The sequence below is a fragment of the Lepisosteus platostomus genome, chromosome 2 (assembly GCF_059453375.1).
Source record: "Lepisosteus platostomus isolate fLepPlt1 chromosome 2, fLepPlt1.hap1, whole genome shotgun sequence".
NCBI classification, from domain to species: Eukaryota; Metazoa; Chordata; class Actinopteri; order Semionotiformes; family Lepisosteidae; genus Lepisosteus; species Lepisosteus platostomus.
The window spans coordinates 29,595,461-29,613,652 of record NC_142612.1 but is presented as its reverse complement, the minus strand read 5'-3'; the positions used below and the strand labels follow the sequence as shown (position 1 = coordinate 29,613,652).

Sequence of the window (18,192 nt, the reverse complement as noted above, 5' to 3'; positions counted from 1 at the left end):
ATATACTTTTGACCTAAAATAGGAAAACATTGTGGGACATTTAAGTTTAGAAACTTGTGAAAGTGGGCCTGGTTTCTAAGGGTGGGAAGAACTAATAAAAAAAAAAGATTATTTTTTATGTCAATTTCAATGCCATATTCCCTTTAGAATTTCCAACACAAATAGGGAGGTCTATGACCCCAAGTGATTCTTCCAGGAAAGAAACTTCCATAGGATTTACTGAAGAAAGATGCGACTACATCTTTTATTGGTAAATATGTTTTCTAGTGAGTGTCACAGCAACTCATTCTGTGTAAATAGTTTTGGTGTCCATTTTGTCTGTGAATCTGTCAGTCTGTCAGGCATAAAAAGAAAAGATTGTGTCAAACATATAAAATACTTTTGCACAAGATAAGAAGAAAGATAATTCAAATTTGTTAAAATGCAGTAGTACTTGCTGACAGATTTACACTTCTGTAACCACAGACACAAGAAGGATAAAAGCCAAATGACAAAAAGATATTTCAGTAGAGCTGTGCCCAATTGCTTTTTTAAGGTGTGTATTACAATTATGAATCTACCTGTTCCTGCCATATTATCAAACTTTCTAAATACTTAGTGCATAAAGTAAAATGAGGATTTAAAAGCCTGCAGGACATACAGCAGGCATTGCTTTGAGGCGTACTGCTCTGATATTCTCCCTTTTATGAGACCAAAAGATTTTGAGCTGTTGCCATATCTATGAAATAACAGATAGAAATGAAAACACGATGTGTTAAAGTGATAATCATCAACAGTGATGCACTTTATATATTTTTTCACAATATTGGATGGAAAAGCAAAACTTGTGTAGATATTGAACCAAACTATATGGACATCAACAGGAAATGATACAGCATATTCTATATAAGGTAACAAGTTTAACTTTCCTGGAACACTAATCAAAATCTTAACATCACCGATCAACTCCTTCCTAAAATGTCAACAACAAAAAAGAGAGAGAAAACAGAAAAGGCTGGCGGTGATTGTCAGAACACAGAATACAAATATAAAAACTGATTTCCAAACCAAGCTTCAATCAATTTGTGGAACATGTTTTAAATCACGCAAGCATGAAATTGGTAGGAATTAAAATATTTCAGTTAAAATGCTAAGAAGTCATTTTCATTATTTTAAAGACTTCACACAGTCTTGTTGATTGTTTTTAACTATTTGTTCTTAGGTACATGCATCCAAATAACAACAAATAAATACATTAAAAGAACATTCAAGTGCAATGTACACATTTACAATCACACATAGTCTGCATATAAGGTCCAGTGTATATTTATAAATATATTTTTATGTTGTGTAGTTTCATGTGCTTTCATGTGTTTTCCCTCTGATTAAGAAACCTATTTAAGACCATTTGGCTGATGCAACTGGTTTCCCAATCTTTCAAAATCCCCATTCATTTTTTCCTATAATTACACAGGTGAATATTTTAGGAAAAAGCAATGAGAAAGACAATAACCAGCATGAGCTGTGCAAAAGGAAATGCTTTGTTATTCAACTTTTCTGTGGCTAAAGAAACTGAAACTTTTGGTGCCAAGAGTTTTTCTAACAGCTGCCACTGAAAGAAATGAATAAGGAATAAAAAAAACATACAGTATAAACAGACTCATATTATTCTACTAACTTACAGGAGCAATTTCATCAAAATATATAAAAAAAACAAAGTCATATGTTAAAAGAATCCATGTGTGCACAATTTCCTATACTTTCGCTTAAATATATCTTAACTATTATAGTAAATAGTAGCGATACTGTGGAAAAGGTACATGCTGTTTTAACTTCTTTTTTTAGAGGAAACAGAGGGTGTCATGAATGCTGAAATGTACTACAGGACAATGTGCACTGTCTGTGACTCATAAGTTGGAACAAAATGCCAAGTTCTATCTGATCTCATGAGGTGTATTGGGACTGTGCAGGATGTCACACTGCAATGAATGTGAGGGTGTTTCAATAAATAAGGTAAAAAGAGCTCACAAGATAATATACTTTACAGTAAACAGCAACAGGCAAAAACAACACTATGACACAACACTTTTCCTGATAGTGTCCAAGCCTAATTAGGCCCATGGTGGAACCAACCCCATGGATCCATCATACTAGAAATCTGTTCCAAGCACATGGAGCCACAGTTAGCCATCAGCTGCAAACCATGTGCTGGATTTTTCAAAAGTGGAATCCAGAAATGTAAGGTGACCAGGTGGCCACTGAACGCTGAGAGGCCACCACCTGTAAAACCTGTAGTTCATGACATTTTCAACATCACGTCAACAGTAATAGCAATATTGCTTTAGACTGTTGGTTCAATGTTGTTATAATATTGTGCCGTCAACAATAATAGCAACAGAGTCAAATTATTTTACTAACTTACTGGTACAATTTCATCAAAATATTTAAAAAAAACAAAGTCATATTTTAAAGGCTGCAAGTGTGTACAATCACCTATACTTATGCTTTAGTATATATTTACTTAACTAATGTAGTAAGTAATCGCATAACTAATTCAACAGTTTCAAATTAGTAAGTAAACTATTTCAAAGTTGGACTACAAGCACTTCAGTCAAGAGTTTTAGACAGTTTAATTAGAAAAAAAATTGCTTCAACAAAAAGAGCAGTAACAAAAGTGAATCATTAACATACTGTAGGAAATAACACATTTTTCCACAGCTTAACAGCACAATCACTAGCGTATAACAAAGGGCAAACCTGCATCCCACAGCTTCTACTAAAGCTAAAAACAATCTAAGTTCACTATTTCTGAATGTAGCTGTTGCTATGCAACAAAGTACCAACTTAACACAGAGCAGCATTTATTTTTTCTACAGCTGCTGACCTTTCTCAGCAAGATGTCTGACATAATATTTTAAAGACCAAATTTCTACAACTTACATGTGATTTCACCAGCTGCTTCTAGGCAACCCATGAAACAGCTTTTGGCCCACTGATTTGCTATTTTTGTTTTAAAGGGCAGAAGAATCAGAAATTCATAAGAAACAAATCATCCAAGTAATAAATATTCAATATTCATTGGCAAAGTGCATCTGGGCATTATCATGTAGCAGGACATACAATAGTGCTCTGACATGGCAATCCAGATTTGTTTCAACAAACACTGTCCACATTGGGGATGCAGATTTCAGCTCTGGTGTTACAAGTACAAAGAGACAGTAAGGTCCAGCGTTGACACTCACCCTGGCAAAGGAAACCCAGATGGTCCAAAGCACAATAGCTTTCTCACTGATGTGAAATGCCTTGGATTTCTTTTCAGGACAGGACTGACAGGTGTCTTCACATTGCAGATATAGGTTTCTCAGACCCACCCATGCTTTATCTCCTTCAACAAGGAGGAACTGCACCCCTTCTGCATGGTAAGTTGTCCGAGTCCAACAGAACCTTATGTGTGTTTTAAGTGAACATACACAAGATGCTTTGGTACCCAGCAGGTATACAAAAAACTGTTCATGCTCGATTCTCAGCATGGCTCCCAAGGAAATATTGAGTTTGTCCACAACAACAGCATCTTTCACACATTTGCTTTCCATAATCAAGACTTTAACGTGGCCAAATAGTTTTTTCTGTGGAGACGTTGCTTGGATTCCCAGGTTGCTGCTCATTACAATTTTCAGCCAAGCCCATGCTGAAAGCATGGCACCATAACCAAACTTGTCTCCATGACATGATGATGGACCAGTACACTTCGACAAGCTGAAAAAATTCTTGACATGCTGAAATTGAGATACACTAGGCAGAATGTCATACTGCAGGGGTGTTTATGAATGAGAGGGTGTTTCAATAAATTAGGTAAAAAGTGTAATTCCTCACTATACTAGTTTTTGTTTCTATAAGATTTAGTTTACAAGATGAGCTCTTGCAAAGTACTGCTGAGATTTTTTTGTTTCTCACATCTCCTTGGATGAGAAAATTGCTATTTGTATTTTATTACATTTTAACCACTGTACTATACCATTAATAAGCTAGTGACTTAAGCACGTAGTTGTTTTCATACTAACAGTAGGTAGTTTTGTGCTATATATACTAAGGTGAAGTTTGGGCGCATAACCAACAATAAAACCATGATACACCATTTTCCTGGATAATGTGCAAACCTCAGTGTTTGACCATATTTGTACAAGGTGAATCATCTATAAACTACCATTACAACAGACAGCAGACTTGCTCCCACAGACACATCACAAAAATGCAATCTCTCTACAAGGAAATTGTGGACAGTTCTGAGGAAGGTAAGGAAGATGATAGGACACTGTACGGTATCTTTAGGCTCCTGAAGGGGAATTTGTTTAACTGTCCATGAGTTACAAGAGCAAAGCCTTAGCCAGGTTTGAGTTTAAGCAGGTTTGAAAGTTGATAAAACATGCCAAATTTAAACTCAACTGGCACATCAATAGCCAAATAAAACAAATCTTAAATTTTAAGAAAAAATGGCATCACACAAATATGTAATCCACATTTCAATATTAATAAAATTAATAAATTGTCACAAAACTCAGGGACTACAGGGAGTTAATAAATTCAGAGTTATAATACGTCAACTATAATGTGTTATTGTCTACCTCATAGATTTTATCAGCCTTATATAATCACATCATATTAATATTCTCAGATACAAGTAAAAATGCATTTACTATCATGACCTTAATATCAAACATGTTTGGAATAATAGTTAAACTCTTGAGAATTATAATATGAATAGTTTCATACTCAAAGATCTGGCAGCTAAATCTCCTTGATGAGTTCTAACTTCGCACTGACAAGACTGGCTGGATTGGTCCATGGTCCAACTTGGCAGCTGCTTGCTCTGTGCAGCAAGTGTCCCAGGTGCAGAAAGAGGAACAGAGCTTTGCCTAGCATTGTTGGGAGTATCTCTCCCAGAAGTGGGCAGAGTCTTGCCTAACTTTAGTCTTTAAAAACAAAAACAATCTGTGCACAGTTGTCTTCTTGGGTCCAGCTACAATTTAGACAGCCAGGAAAACTCATCCTAGCTATATATTGGTTTTGAAAATGCTTGAATATTCAGGTTGTCAACAAAAAAACAAGAATATATTGGGCAGAAATCTGTACTTTACTGACTCATTCTCTCAGTCTAGTATCTTTGAAATCGTTTCACATTTTTATTTATAGTGATTTCTTTAAATTGGGAAAGAATACAAAAAATACCAGTTCTAACATCTGTAAACGTGTACTGATGATCATTCTTCACAGAACCCCAAAATGTGTACTTCCTGAATATATCACTACAAATGTCTGTGACAAGCTGTTGCACAGACTGTGCTTAGTTTTCTCTAATAGAGAAGAAAACAAAATCCTGTGTGGCAGTTTCACAGACAAAAGAATGATGAAGAAATGTATGCTGCTAGTTACAGCAAACAGTTATGAAAATACCTTAACTTTTCAATTTAGATGAACATTAGGTTTTGAAAATGTACATTCTGAATTCAGCTTGTTCATCATACAGTACAGGTTAATAATTGCAGAATGGAATTATTGTCGAGTGTGCTGTGTTTTCTAATTAAAGTATAGTTAGGGCGTCTCATTTTGTGTTTTTAACTGATAAACACTGATAAAACACCCACTATGGATTAAAAAAGAAATCTGGATTTATCTAATAAGCAATGCAAAATGCCCACTGGATTCCCCTCTTCTCCCATTGCTTTTTTTTAGGTGTTCACTCAATGAATATATGTTTATCAAGTATTAATATTAAACACTTAGAAGAGCACAACTACCACACTAAAATACCAAAGATTGTCAACTAGTTCACAACTTTTTTGGCAAACAAATTCAAAATGCAGTGTGCAAATGCTGTCAATGAACCACGAACACTTAGCAGCCAAATCATATGCAATGATACTAGAATAACTGAACCAGGAATGCATGCAAGCCCTAAAATCCTTGAATGGAGTCAACTTTTTAATACATGATCATAAATACTGTACATTTTAATTCTGTTGTATAGAGATGTTGGTGTGAAAAAAACATGTTTGTACTCTTTATTTTACTATATATACTGTAGATGGTGGATGACCAGTGCCAAGAAGCAATATAGATACTAAATATTAAACTAGAAAAAAATAATGAACAAAAATAAAAGGGTGGTTAGATACTATGCGTGTGTGCTGTTTTAAAAAATATCTGCACCGCTTATTACACGTTTTAAAATACTGCAATTCTAAGAAAAAAAAACAAAAGTCCTGCCATTCCAGCAGTTCCAGCCAAAAAGCAGTTCATAAGAACACAGGTTGAGCCCTGCTGGTGCAGAAACTGCCATGGGCAATGGCATTACTGACTGCTCATAAATAAAAAATAAATAAATTTGAACCTATTTCCTATTGTGTCTTCCATGTATAAGCCCCACCTTGAATCTATGTGTGCTGATGCTGGCCTACATCTGACCCAGTTCCTAAACGCAGGCTTGTTTGCAAGAGGAAGGAGACAGTCACCAAAAACAAACCCACAAATGTGTTTCAAAGAGCTACTGTAGCTCAGATTGATCTCTAACAAAACAGAATACTCAAATTTGGCAGAGGATTTGTATGACTTGAATTAGAACTTGGTAAGACTTTGAGGAACAGAAAGTTCCTGTGGCTGGGTAAACCATGGTTGTGTGGTTGATATAGTGAGTAAAATATACAAACTGAAGTCTTCATGGTCTGTAACTACATACTGTACAAACAAATCAAATGGTGAAACATGAACCAGGGGACACAAGTAAAAACTATGTGACAGTGTATTTTCATCCAATACATTTACAGAACACTAGGTCAGTGGGTGGGCTAATTATTCACATTGAACTCAAATGGTAGAATTATAGTAGTATTATAATTATACATACAGCTGGAAAGGAGTGAAAGTATATGTTATTACATGAGTCAGCATACGGATGGCTCTAGATTCAATGTCTATCATCTGACCTCCCTGTCAAATTCATGGTTATTACTGTTCTGAAAAGAATGTCATATAAAGTTATACAGTATTAGTGATTTAATTAATGTTAATAAATGCCTGCATCTATAGTTAATAAGTCACTGTTCTTTAAACATTTACTCACCAAACCTGTAAAAACATACTTCTGTGGTAACTGATTTCACCTCAGATGTTTCAAGGTATTTTCAGAGTACCGAGCACTGTTGTTGCTGGCTAACCTCACCTCTTACATATTAACAAAGCAAACCCACTGTGACAGAAAGAGGGTTTTTATTTTGAAAATCTGTGACAATTGAACTTACATATTATTTGATGTCACTCACTGCTTTGCTTGAAATGCTGGAAATTCTGTTTTGGGGACTAAACTTGTTAGTTGAGCTTTTTTTTGCTGTTGCTTAATTGGATATTAAAAGTGGTAATTCAAGGACATGCCCATAAAGGCAGAGAAAATCTGCTTTCCACACGGCATTTGTTCTGCCGGTAGCACACTATAGTATCATCTGTGCAATTAAATAAGTGAAGTCAGGTGACACTGTGAAGGCAGCAACACCCTGTGTTTTTTTCACACCCCTTTTTAAGACTATTAGATTGGAACACACTTGCCCGACTGAGCAGAACAGCTCAAGTTCAGTAATAAAAAGGGGAGAGTACATTGCTGCCTCTTGTCTTGTCATCGCGCTCTAGAATAAGAGAACAAATGTTGTATTATTATTAGTCGGAAACGTTTAAACTAGGCAGAAAGTGCAAAGGTGTGAAAACAAAGGTTAATGCAAAATCGTACTCAGTTCTATTTTAACAAAGTAGGCAGCACCCACTTTGCTTGCCCTATTCTCCAAAGGATTGTGGGAGTCTGGTACAAACTCCCCAGCCATGTTGCTGAACTGATGCCAGGCCTTCTTTCAAGAAATGGCTCGATCCTTTAATCACTTAGCATCTAACTAAAGAAGGGGCTAGATGTACAGAATGGCCTCCTCATATGTTCTTATGACAGCTCCAACATGCACCTGTCTCCTCTCCAGCACGGGCCTCTAGACTACCACTTCCCAGTGTTCATCATGCCAATATCGCTCCATTACAACATCACCATCAGTGCAGAAGTTTGTTTGGATTTTCACAGGGGTGTGTGACTTCCATGTCCATCCCTCAAACCAAGCAGGATAAAGACAAAATGTTAATAAACGTTCTTTCTTTATCGCAGGTGCCTTTACTGGGGTTTGTTAGTATTTTATCAACAGGGAGCTTAGGAGGCTCAACTGATTTCCAAATTCACACTGAATCCCAAATCAACATTTCACCTCAGTAAGCTTTTTAATATGATGTTAGGGAAATAGTAAACAATACTATTATTCATTTACAGGTTGTGTAACATATTTTTTTTTAAATAACAAGGCATTGGGAAATTAATATAAAAAATTAATTACTAACAGTAATCTTCAATCAGTAATGTACTGTGTATATAGTTACTATGTAAAACAAAACATTACCTGTTAAAAATACAGTATTCCCCAAATGTTGTTAATTAAAGGTAACTTTCCCCAATCCTGTTTCTAACATATAAATAACAATCAGAACAACTAGTAATAATACAACTCTTATTGTTATTTTGTATCGTTTAACATGATTTCTTTAAGCACATGCACATAAACTACTATACAGTGTATATCACACAAATCATAAATTTAATCCCATTGATAGATAAAAAGACAATAATTTACCCCACTATTCTTACTACTGTAACTTAATTCTACACTGGTTCAGTCTCACACCCAGCGTGTTTTGCAGACTGATAGCAACACCTTTGAACAGGCATGTCTTTGTTTGGTCACACATTTAAAAAAACATCCACCCTTACACTGGTCTTCAACACAAGTGTTGAAGAATAACTCTGTTATGCTTTTTTGCCCAGACAATTATTTCCATCTGATAGAATAGAATTTCCATCGAACAGAGAACATACTATATTTTTTAACTTATTTGAAATTATAGTCTTAGAAACTGTCTGGTTTTCCCTGCTGCTTGTTAAACAGGTTTCAGGCAGATACATTGAGGAAGACAGTTACTTTCTGACTGACGCCACTGGTGGTGTTCCACAACGCTCCATTCTTGGTCTTGATTTAGTTTTCTAGTTCTTCTTGGTGATTTCTGTTCCTATTGTTTCTTGGCATTGTTTTTATTTTTATACAACTTAACTTTTTCAGTCTTTTGTTCTTCCTTTGTTTACAATGTTTTTTTTAAATTTTGTTTTAAGTGCTGCACATTCTTTTCCTGAAACACACTTTATAAAAATAAACTGAGCTATGACTTCTATAAATCCTATACAGTATGTGTACCAAAATCACATCACAGTAGCCGCTAATTATTAGTATCACAGCAACAGATTAATTTCAAGAATGCCTTCCTTCATTTTTTGAAAAGTAATGCTACCCTTGAAACTGTCTGGTATATAATTTAATCTGCTCCTTTAAGTGGATGAAGCAGGTCAGTAACCGAAGATAACATCACTAATTAAAATAGTGCATAAACTTTACTTTTTCCCAAAAAATCCAATATATATCCACAGGTACCTAATTTTCTGAAAATATGAAGGGAGTAGTTGATAATTCTCCAGTCAAGTACATAGGGAATGTGATGTTACTTTAAATGTCAGTTGGAACTGCACTTTCACATTCAAGTAGGAGGCTCATTTTACATAAGTTCAGTCTCAGGAGTACTGTCATTACCTTTTCTGTTAAGACCACATCCTGGCATTTGTGAAAAGGAAAATAAAACTTGAATAATAATAACAACGCAGAGATGATCTGAAGCGAAAAATTAAAGAGAAGATTTTAAAGAACTGAAACCAAAGACCTGAACTTACGCACAGTGTCATCCCCCATAAAACATCAAATTAGATTCTGGAAAAAATGAATAACAATCTGATGATATGAAAGGGGAAGTGAGTATCAGTGAGAGCGTTGTGTAGAGGTGTCAGTGACATACTCTAAACATACCCAACACTGGAAATCTGGAGATTGAAACAGTCAGCTCCCGCGCAAAACCTACTGATGTTGTGGTCGGTCATATCCATGAACCACAACTGTCAAAGCTTCTCTCCTTTAATTGTAATCTTTTTTCACATTAAAACATCTGCTCATAAAGTTACATTGTCGTCACATTATTCTTCAAGTAAACAAAACCTTATTCATTTATTAAGATTTCTGTACAACTAGACTGACCAATTTCTATATTCCAGCCCTAAATCTTCCAACATTTGCATGCACTCCGGGGGTATTGACTACCTAATATGAGTCCAGCAAAAGGTAACTGAATCACACTATTGTATATATATATAGTAATGATGTTCAAATATTATTTCTTTCTACAGGATTAATAAAAAAATAGTTTTTTTGTAGTATGGCCCACTACTTTGATAGTAAGAATCTTCCACAATAAATATTTAGAGATATTTTGCTAAAATTAACTCTTCCAGCGATGTTATATTTTGTAGGATTAAAAAGGTATGGACAGTTTTTTTTTAAACTAAATATGTTTAATCAAACTTGAATGCACAAATTGAACTCATATTGGTAAGAGAATAATGTTAACTGGAAGTACAAGATGCAATTTTGTGGGTTTTATGTAGCAAATGCTGTGGGGAAACAATTAAAAATGTAGATAGAATGATAGGATAGAGAAATAAAATTTATATAAAGAGACAGTAAAATTGTAGAACGTACTAGAAAGGCCACAGAGACAGTGTATTTTGGAGTAGCGATATTGGACTGCCAATAAGTGTATGTTGCCAAAATTTACTAGTTTACTAGAATTTAAATTATTTTTTTTATTATGTTACTGATTACTCATGCCTCTGAGCATACTTTAAATAATGTGGTTGAGAATGAATTCCCCTTTCTCTCTACAAAATGACCTGCAGTCGCATTTCTCTAACAGAAATTCCCATACCGAAACCCTGATATATGATGGTTTAGGTGTTACTTGTAATTGTTTTAATTTCTTCGTCTTCAAATGAACAAGATTCACATTGCTACTTGACATCATTCAATGGCACTGATGAAGATCCAAAAGTGGAGGAACAAACCATTTTCTGAACTTTGTAGAACTGCACAAGGCAGGTGGAATAGAAATAAAAACAGTCCATATGCTGATGAAATATAGCTTTGTTAAAGTTATAGGAAAATGTAATAATTAGGTGATTTAAAAACAAGAAAACAAGACTTCTTAAGTAATAATACAACAGAAGATCTTTGTTACCAGTTAAGAAAATCCATTTAACCATCTAATTTTAGCAACTGCTTTATCTGTAGATGTGTACAGCGAGCTGGAGCCCAACCTGGCAGGCACAGGATGCATCATGGGGGAAGGGCGGCACTTTAGAGATACCAGATAAACAACAGATGGAATAAAATCTCAAATCTACGGCCTCTGTGAACTGAAAACTCAACAGGCTCCTTACAAATGCTCTGAGGAATACAGCTGATCACTTCAAATGGGATTCTTTTTTGCACAATATCCACCTCCTCATTGTAATTTTTTTTTCCAGTAACACCCACTGTTGCACACTGAAATGAAGACAGTGCACTAACCACTTATTTTGTGGGGTGTTCTGTTTTTATTAGCTATATTTCTAGACATACTGTACCAACATTTTACTGCCTTCTCCTTTTGTCAGACGGACTGTTGGTAAATGTTTCACAATTGATTACAACAAAAGTTGTTAATAAATAAGGTTCAGGGTGTTTATTTCCTGTTGTGTCTCCATGAGAGAACCCTTTATTTCAGTATTGTTACAGAATAAAGCTTTCACCAGTTAGAACCTGTTTGCTATTGGATAATTAAGATCACCTAGATTTGTCATCATTCTATCAATCTGTCTGTGTTGACTTCAGTGTTTCGATATACTGCATAGTCAAAGGTCAAACTGAAACTAAACATCTTTGAATGATGAAGCTAAAAGAAAATGAATCCTCATTTAAAATGAGAAGCACAAAAACTGGATATATGAAAATTAACAATTTGGAATATAATAAGAAAGAAACCACTACCAATCAGGCAAGACTTTGTAGCATCTTCAGTTATATCATAACAAGTAACAGAGCTATCACAACAAAACCCTGAAACAACATTAAAAAAATACTTCCAATCTCTACACTGCTGGAGTGATGGTATTAAAAAACCACAAACCTCTTATCAATACCAGTGCAAGAAAAACTAGATTAGAATGTGCTTAATGCTAAGAAGAAATAAAACTAACCAGAATGTTTACCAAGGTGATGGAAAGGTTCAACTGTGGAGGGAGAAATAATTTGCAGATGCCCCAAAGAACACCACCTCATCTGTGAAGCATGGTGAAGGTAAATCCATGGCCTGGGCCTCCATGACCACCTATAGATCTGTCTCACTCCTTTTTATTGATTACGTAACTAATGCCAGGAGCACCAGAACACCAAAAGTTTATAGAAACATTTTGTCTGCTTATGTAGAACAAAATACTTCCATATATATTGAGCGGTACTTCAATGACAGGAAAATGAGCCAAGACATCCAACCAATGCAACCAAAGAGTTAATCATGAGTAAAAAGTAAAAAATCTTTTACAGGCTAAGTCAATCTCCACATTTAAATTCAATTGGTCAGGTATTTTACATGCAAGAAGAGGCAAGTGGCTACAGCAACTCCAAGCGGCTTCGGCAAAGACTTGGCAAAGCATCTCAAAGAGTTTGGTGAGGTCAATGGTTTGCTAACATTATACACTAATACTGTTGCCTTAAATAGATATGCAACCAAATAGTGAACATTATAATGTCCCAATTTGTATGGTCACTCGGTTGAACAAAATATCAGTTTTTGTTTAAAATCTGATCCAAAGTTTCAAAATAATAAATGATATGGAATTATATTGTAATTTGTATTCATATAAACCTCATGACCACAAATACAAATTGATTGTCTATGAAGAAAAAATTTATTTTATAAACTGCAGAATTCAGAGACTGTTTTAAACAGCAGATACAGGAACCAAAATCATTCTACTGAAAAACTTACATAACTAAATTAATTATACAGAATAAACAAGGAGAAACAAAAGCCTATCTAACATCTGCAACATTGACAAAGGCTTTTGTTTCATTAACCTAATCCTCCTCAAGTAAAGATTTTAATGAAGCCCACCATTTTACCCAAATACAGTATGGTACAGTATATACAGTAATATTTTAATATACTTACCAGCCCACTGACTGCATTGATCCACATGACAGAGCTTGATGTTAAGAGCTATAAAATGAAGAAAATAAAAATTAGAGATATTCTAAATGTGTATGCCAGAACAGCACTACAAATCACACTACAATGGATGCACTGATCGTTATGTTATGGAGGTTTCAATAACATCATTCAGCTTTATGACTTGACTTGGCTCTACAAGAGATCATGAAATGCTTTGGCATTAACGGTGTTGGCAGAGTTGTGATCATCTACCTGGCCATGTGGTCACCATGAAGAGATCGTCAGTATGCCTTACATGGAGTGAGTCAAGGTGCTGCTACAAGGGAAATTCTGTGGGCGTGGAAGGAAAGCCAAATCAGAAAACCTGGGAAGGGCGGGTTCAATTTATAGTGGGGCAGGAAGTTAGGCCAGTTGGGTTTAATGAAGTGGGTTTAATGAGGGAAATGTCAATGCCACACCTTTCATTTCTTGCATGTTTTCCTGATCTCAGAGCATGTGAAGCTGAAGGCCTGTTAACCCAAGACAGGCTGTTAATGACCAGGGCTTTTTGAGATCTTCAGTTTCAGATTCCATTACAAGTTTTTACAATCAAATGTAACATAGTACGAGTGGCACTAACCACTGTAATTCTTGAAATCTACAGTGCAAATAATTTGCATATAAAGTTAACAGGGAAAATTTGAGATTATGCTTCTAAATATCATGGTTTACTATTTACAGTAGCCCTATATAATACCATCTACCATGAAGGCCAGTGTGATAACGCACAAACCACTGACATTTTAGCTTGGAAGGGTAAGCAGTTGCATTACTGTCAACTGTAGGCAAGCATCATCTGTGGGGAAAAACTATCAAAGGGATCTGTGGCAAAACACTGCTATCAAAGTCAGATTTCAATACATCAACATATCTATTACAATTTATGGAAAGCGAATGCTGCATAATGGTATTTTTTATGATTACAAATGTACTGTATGCTACCAGGTTAAATTATATTTAGTTTAAATTTTCACAAGAATTTAAGAAACATAAAAAGTGACTATAGAAATGAGAGGAAGATATTTGACCTCTTTATCTCTTTTGGTTGCTTTTATCAGCACCTGTCATTTTTAAATAAAATGTTATAAAAACACACCTTAATATGGACCGGAATTGATATCCAATCGTACACCTATTTTATAGTTTAATAAAAGCATATCTAACTGAACAAAAACTCTAGATACAAATTAAAGACTCTTCAGTTACCCAGAGGACTCCAACCCTCATCCTGGAGAGACCCAATCTAATCCAATCAATTTATAGATCACCAGTTTCTACAGATTGGAAATGTGCAAATGAACGATGGATTAAAATGTAAACTGTTCAATTAAGGTAACTCTGGTCTTTTGGAGATTTGGGTCTCAAATGATCTCAACATTACTTTCAGTAGTTCAAGAAATTACCTGCTTAATTAATCACAATTAAAAAGGTTTTAGAAATTGCAATTTAATAATGACCTATAAAACCTGCTAAATTAAAGATATCTAGAACCAGGGTGGAAGGCCCCTAATAAATCAGAGTTATTTTACAACTTAAGAAAAAGTGGCTTTAGAAATTGAAAGCTACAGTAACTCACATACAATCAAGCATAAATGAATGGCTGTGGTGGTATAATATCATATAATATCAGAAAAGAAAAGGTTTTAACCATGTCCAAGTGTTTTCCCTTCCTGTTAGCCTCAACACCTAATACACAATTATGTTTGGTATGCTTTGCACTTTAAATATGCACTTTTTGGCATACCGAATTATTATATTGAAAGAAACGCTAAAAATGAAGTCTTAATACAAGTGAAAATCAAACACTAGTTAATTAATTGATGGCTGTAGGTCTGACAGCTGAAAGTCAAAAGGGATGATAGACATTAAGGTGCTATTCCAACCTAAATAAACTGTCATGGAATCACGAGAACATAACTCAGCATATGCTCATTATCCCTTCTTCACTAAGTTCACCACTTACTAATGAACTAATAATAATTTAATTTAATTAATAATTTAATGTGTTTACACCCATTTTCCAACTTAAGCAAGGGTTCTGTTCCACTAGGCATTACGCATGCATTGTGTGAACACATGAGAATTTCCATTCATTTTTCTTAATGAAAAAACCCAATAATGACAATAATTAAACACCAAATATTGCAAACATTTAAAAAAAACCTACAGTTAACAATAACTGAAACATTGAAGAGAGAATGTATAAATAGGTTACTGTACATGGCCTTATCCCACACTGTACTGTACAGGACAAATGATATGACCTGTTACTCATAATATTTGGAGAAAACATGTACATAAACAAAGCGAGACTGACTGTAAAATGGCACTCTGGTGGATGTTGGTGGTGACCTCATTACGCTTCGCACCTTTTATCTACAGAGTGAACTCACCGCAATGCTCTTTATGCACCTAATATAATTTTTCTGTAACTAGTCAATTTTGTTATGGCACCTATGGGAGCTTTAAAATAGAGCAGAATTCATGTAAGTTGAGTCTTAAATAACCCAGGGAGTGGCAGTATTTAAAAGAGCTGTAAGTCATATCAACAGAAGCTGGCGCAAGGCGGTGTCTCCTTGTTACTGTATCTTCACCCTTCTGTCAACCAGAACCGTCAGACTGCATGATATGCTTCCTTGACCTCAGACGTCTCAAAGCACACCACCACAATTTGGAAACTCCAACTGCAGATACTGTAACTACTGCTGTCTTGTAAGGTTTAATACAGTCTAAAAGCGGGGATATTCATTTCTGGTTCAAAGCATTCATGAGAAAGGCCGACTGTGTTGTACACATCTTACAAATCAAGGACCACACCTTACCAATTTAGATGCTCAGATTAAGTAGCCCAGGCTTTATCATATGATTTGGGGAAGTTTTCAAAAACTGTTTGTTGTATGGGGAATACAAAAACTCATGGGAGCTGAGCAACATTACGTTTTCTTAGAAATGACTGATATTTTGCGATATTCGCTCATCTACAGTATGACTAAGACTGAATATCATCGTGAAACCTATTGTACTAAAGTAATTGTGATTAGTAAAATCGGACACTATTAACTATTGTAGAAGCTGATGTAATAGATGAAAAGCATTACATTTGTATTGCATTGCGGACATTTGATGCCCAAACAAATTGTGTGCAGCGGTTGCAGCAGCAGTGGTTCACATGGAATAACAACACCCAAGAAGAAAATGCAGTAGGAATGTTTCTAGAGAAATTAGGCATAAAAAGCTTTGGCTTCACTCTCTTGGCAGTGGGTCAATCACCTAGTCTCTGGACAAGGAAAGTCAGGACCATTAAGCAGAGTGGAATTGACCGAGGGGGAGCTGCACAGGTGGAGATGGGTTTGGAAGAGGGATGGAGAATGATGAAGGAAAGAAGAAGATGGAGAAGAGGGCTTGTTATGGTACGTATAGATTTTCAGGTAGTGACATCATGGAGGATTACAAGTTAGAATAATAAAGGTGAAGGACAACTTGGTTGCAGTCATCCCTCCCAGCCTTCCATTAAAATCTCCACTTAAACTTGCCAGGCTTTAAGCATTTAATTTTAGAAGATAACCCCTGTACTCCATATTTATATTAATAGATACAACTATAACATTACAGCAACAGGCTATATATAACCAATGGCCTTAGATACATCCTGTGTAGAAAACTAGTTCACGTGGTGAAACATGGCGTGTGAGCAGTGGTTACCGACTGAATCTAACCTCTATAAAGACTCCCAAGGACAAAATGTAAATTTTTCTTGGTTTTCTGTTTCGCTTTAATCCATTTTAAAGAGACACTGACTATTTGACTGACCAGTCGTGGAAATAGAATAAACCGTAAATTGAGAATTTTCTCTTTTAGACTTTTAAAAAATTAAAAAAAACATATAATCCCTTTATTTTTACCATCCTGTCTATGCTTTACCATGTCTTTACTATGATTTTACTCTTGTTCACTTAGCTCTACTTTTTCCCATGGTACATTTATGACAGTAAACATCATTCAGGGGCAGATGTTTTCAAATCTACGTCAAGATTTACTAGCTTTAATGAGAACTGAATTTAAATTAGAATTTAAATTCAATATCTAAAAAAAAAAACATGCATCTCTTCTTGGACGCTGTGTAAAAAATGGTCAACAGATTCAAGAAAAGGTCACCTAAACCTAAGACTGAAGCAAAGTAAAAAGTAAGGGCTATAGAGAAGCTGCATTCTTAACTTTCAGCATATTTCATTAGTAGAAGTGACATCATTCAAATGACTTTAGCATACCTTACTAACATGTAGCATTTGGTATTGTCCCTGCTCAGGTGTGCTTAGAGTCACAATGTATGAACAGATAGAATACAGCTGTGATTTTCTACCATCATCGCAGATCTCTTCATGTTGTAAGAACATGACTAGACAGGTCTGCCACAATAACTTTACACTAATTATGGGTTTCATAGATACAGTACATAGGGGATACAGTCACCTCCAAAATTATAGGCACCTTTGATACAGGAGAGCAAAAAAGCATCCATTACCATGGTGTCTGTATATATAGACACAGAGAAAGAAATTGCTGTTATTGCTAAGGACTGGAACAAAATACCCAGCAAGTTCAGGCACTTACTTGATTGAGGTGACGGCTCTGTGTAGTCTGTACTGCTGCTGACTGGCATTCACGTACTGCACTGTGCTGAATTTTTGGAAACTACTCTTTCCAGAAAACAGGAGTTAAAATTTGAGGTTTGTCGCACAGCCTCCTTCCCAAATATGCTTTCTGATTATGCTTATGAAGACCTCTGTGATCAGTGCACAGTGCAGAGTCAAGCTACAATTGGTGTTCCCCTTCATGTGCAGTGGTGTACCTGTTGTATGCTGGCTTCTCGATTAACTATGTCACATACAAAGGAGTGGCATGAGAACCTTGACCACATCCTGTGTCTTCAAGGGGATTTATACTGTATATCAGCAC

At 35.4% G+C, this 18,192-nt stretch overlaps 1 protein-coding gene across 1 annotated transcript in view; it reads right to left on the bottom strand.

Moving 5' to 3' along the window:
- The window catches only part of ubac2 (UBA domain containing 2), a 92,030-nt gene that overhangs the window by 21,926 nt on the left and 51,912 nt on the right, over window positions 1-18,192 (bottom strand). Inside the window, exon 6 of the mRNA XM_088604345.1 lies at window positions 13,198-13,245. Coding sequence (XP_088460471.1) covers window positions 13,198-13,245 — 48 coding nt within the window. The remainder of the gene's footprint in view (window positions 1-13,197; window positions 13,246-18,192) is intronic.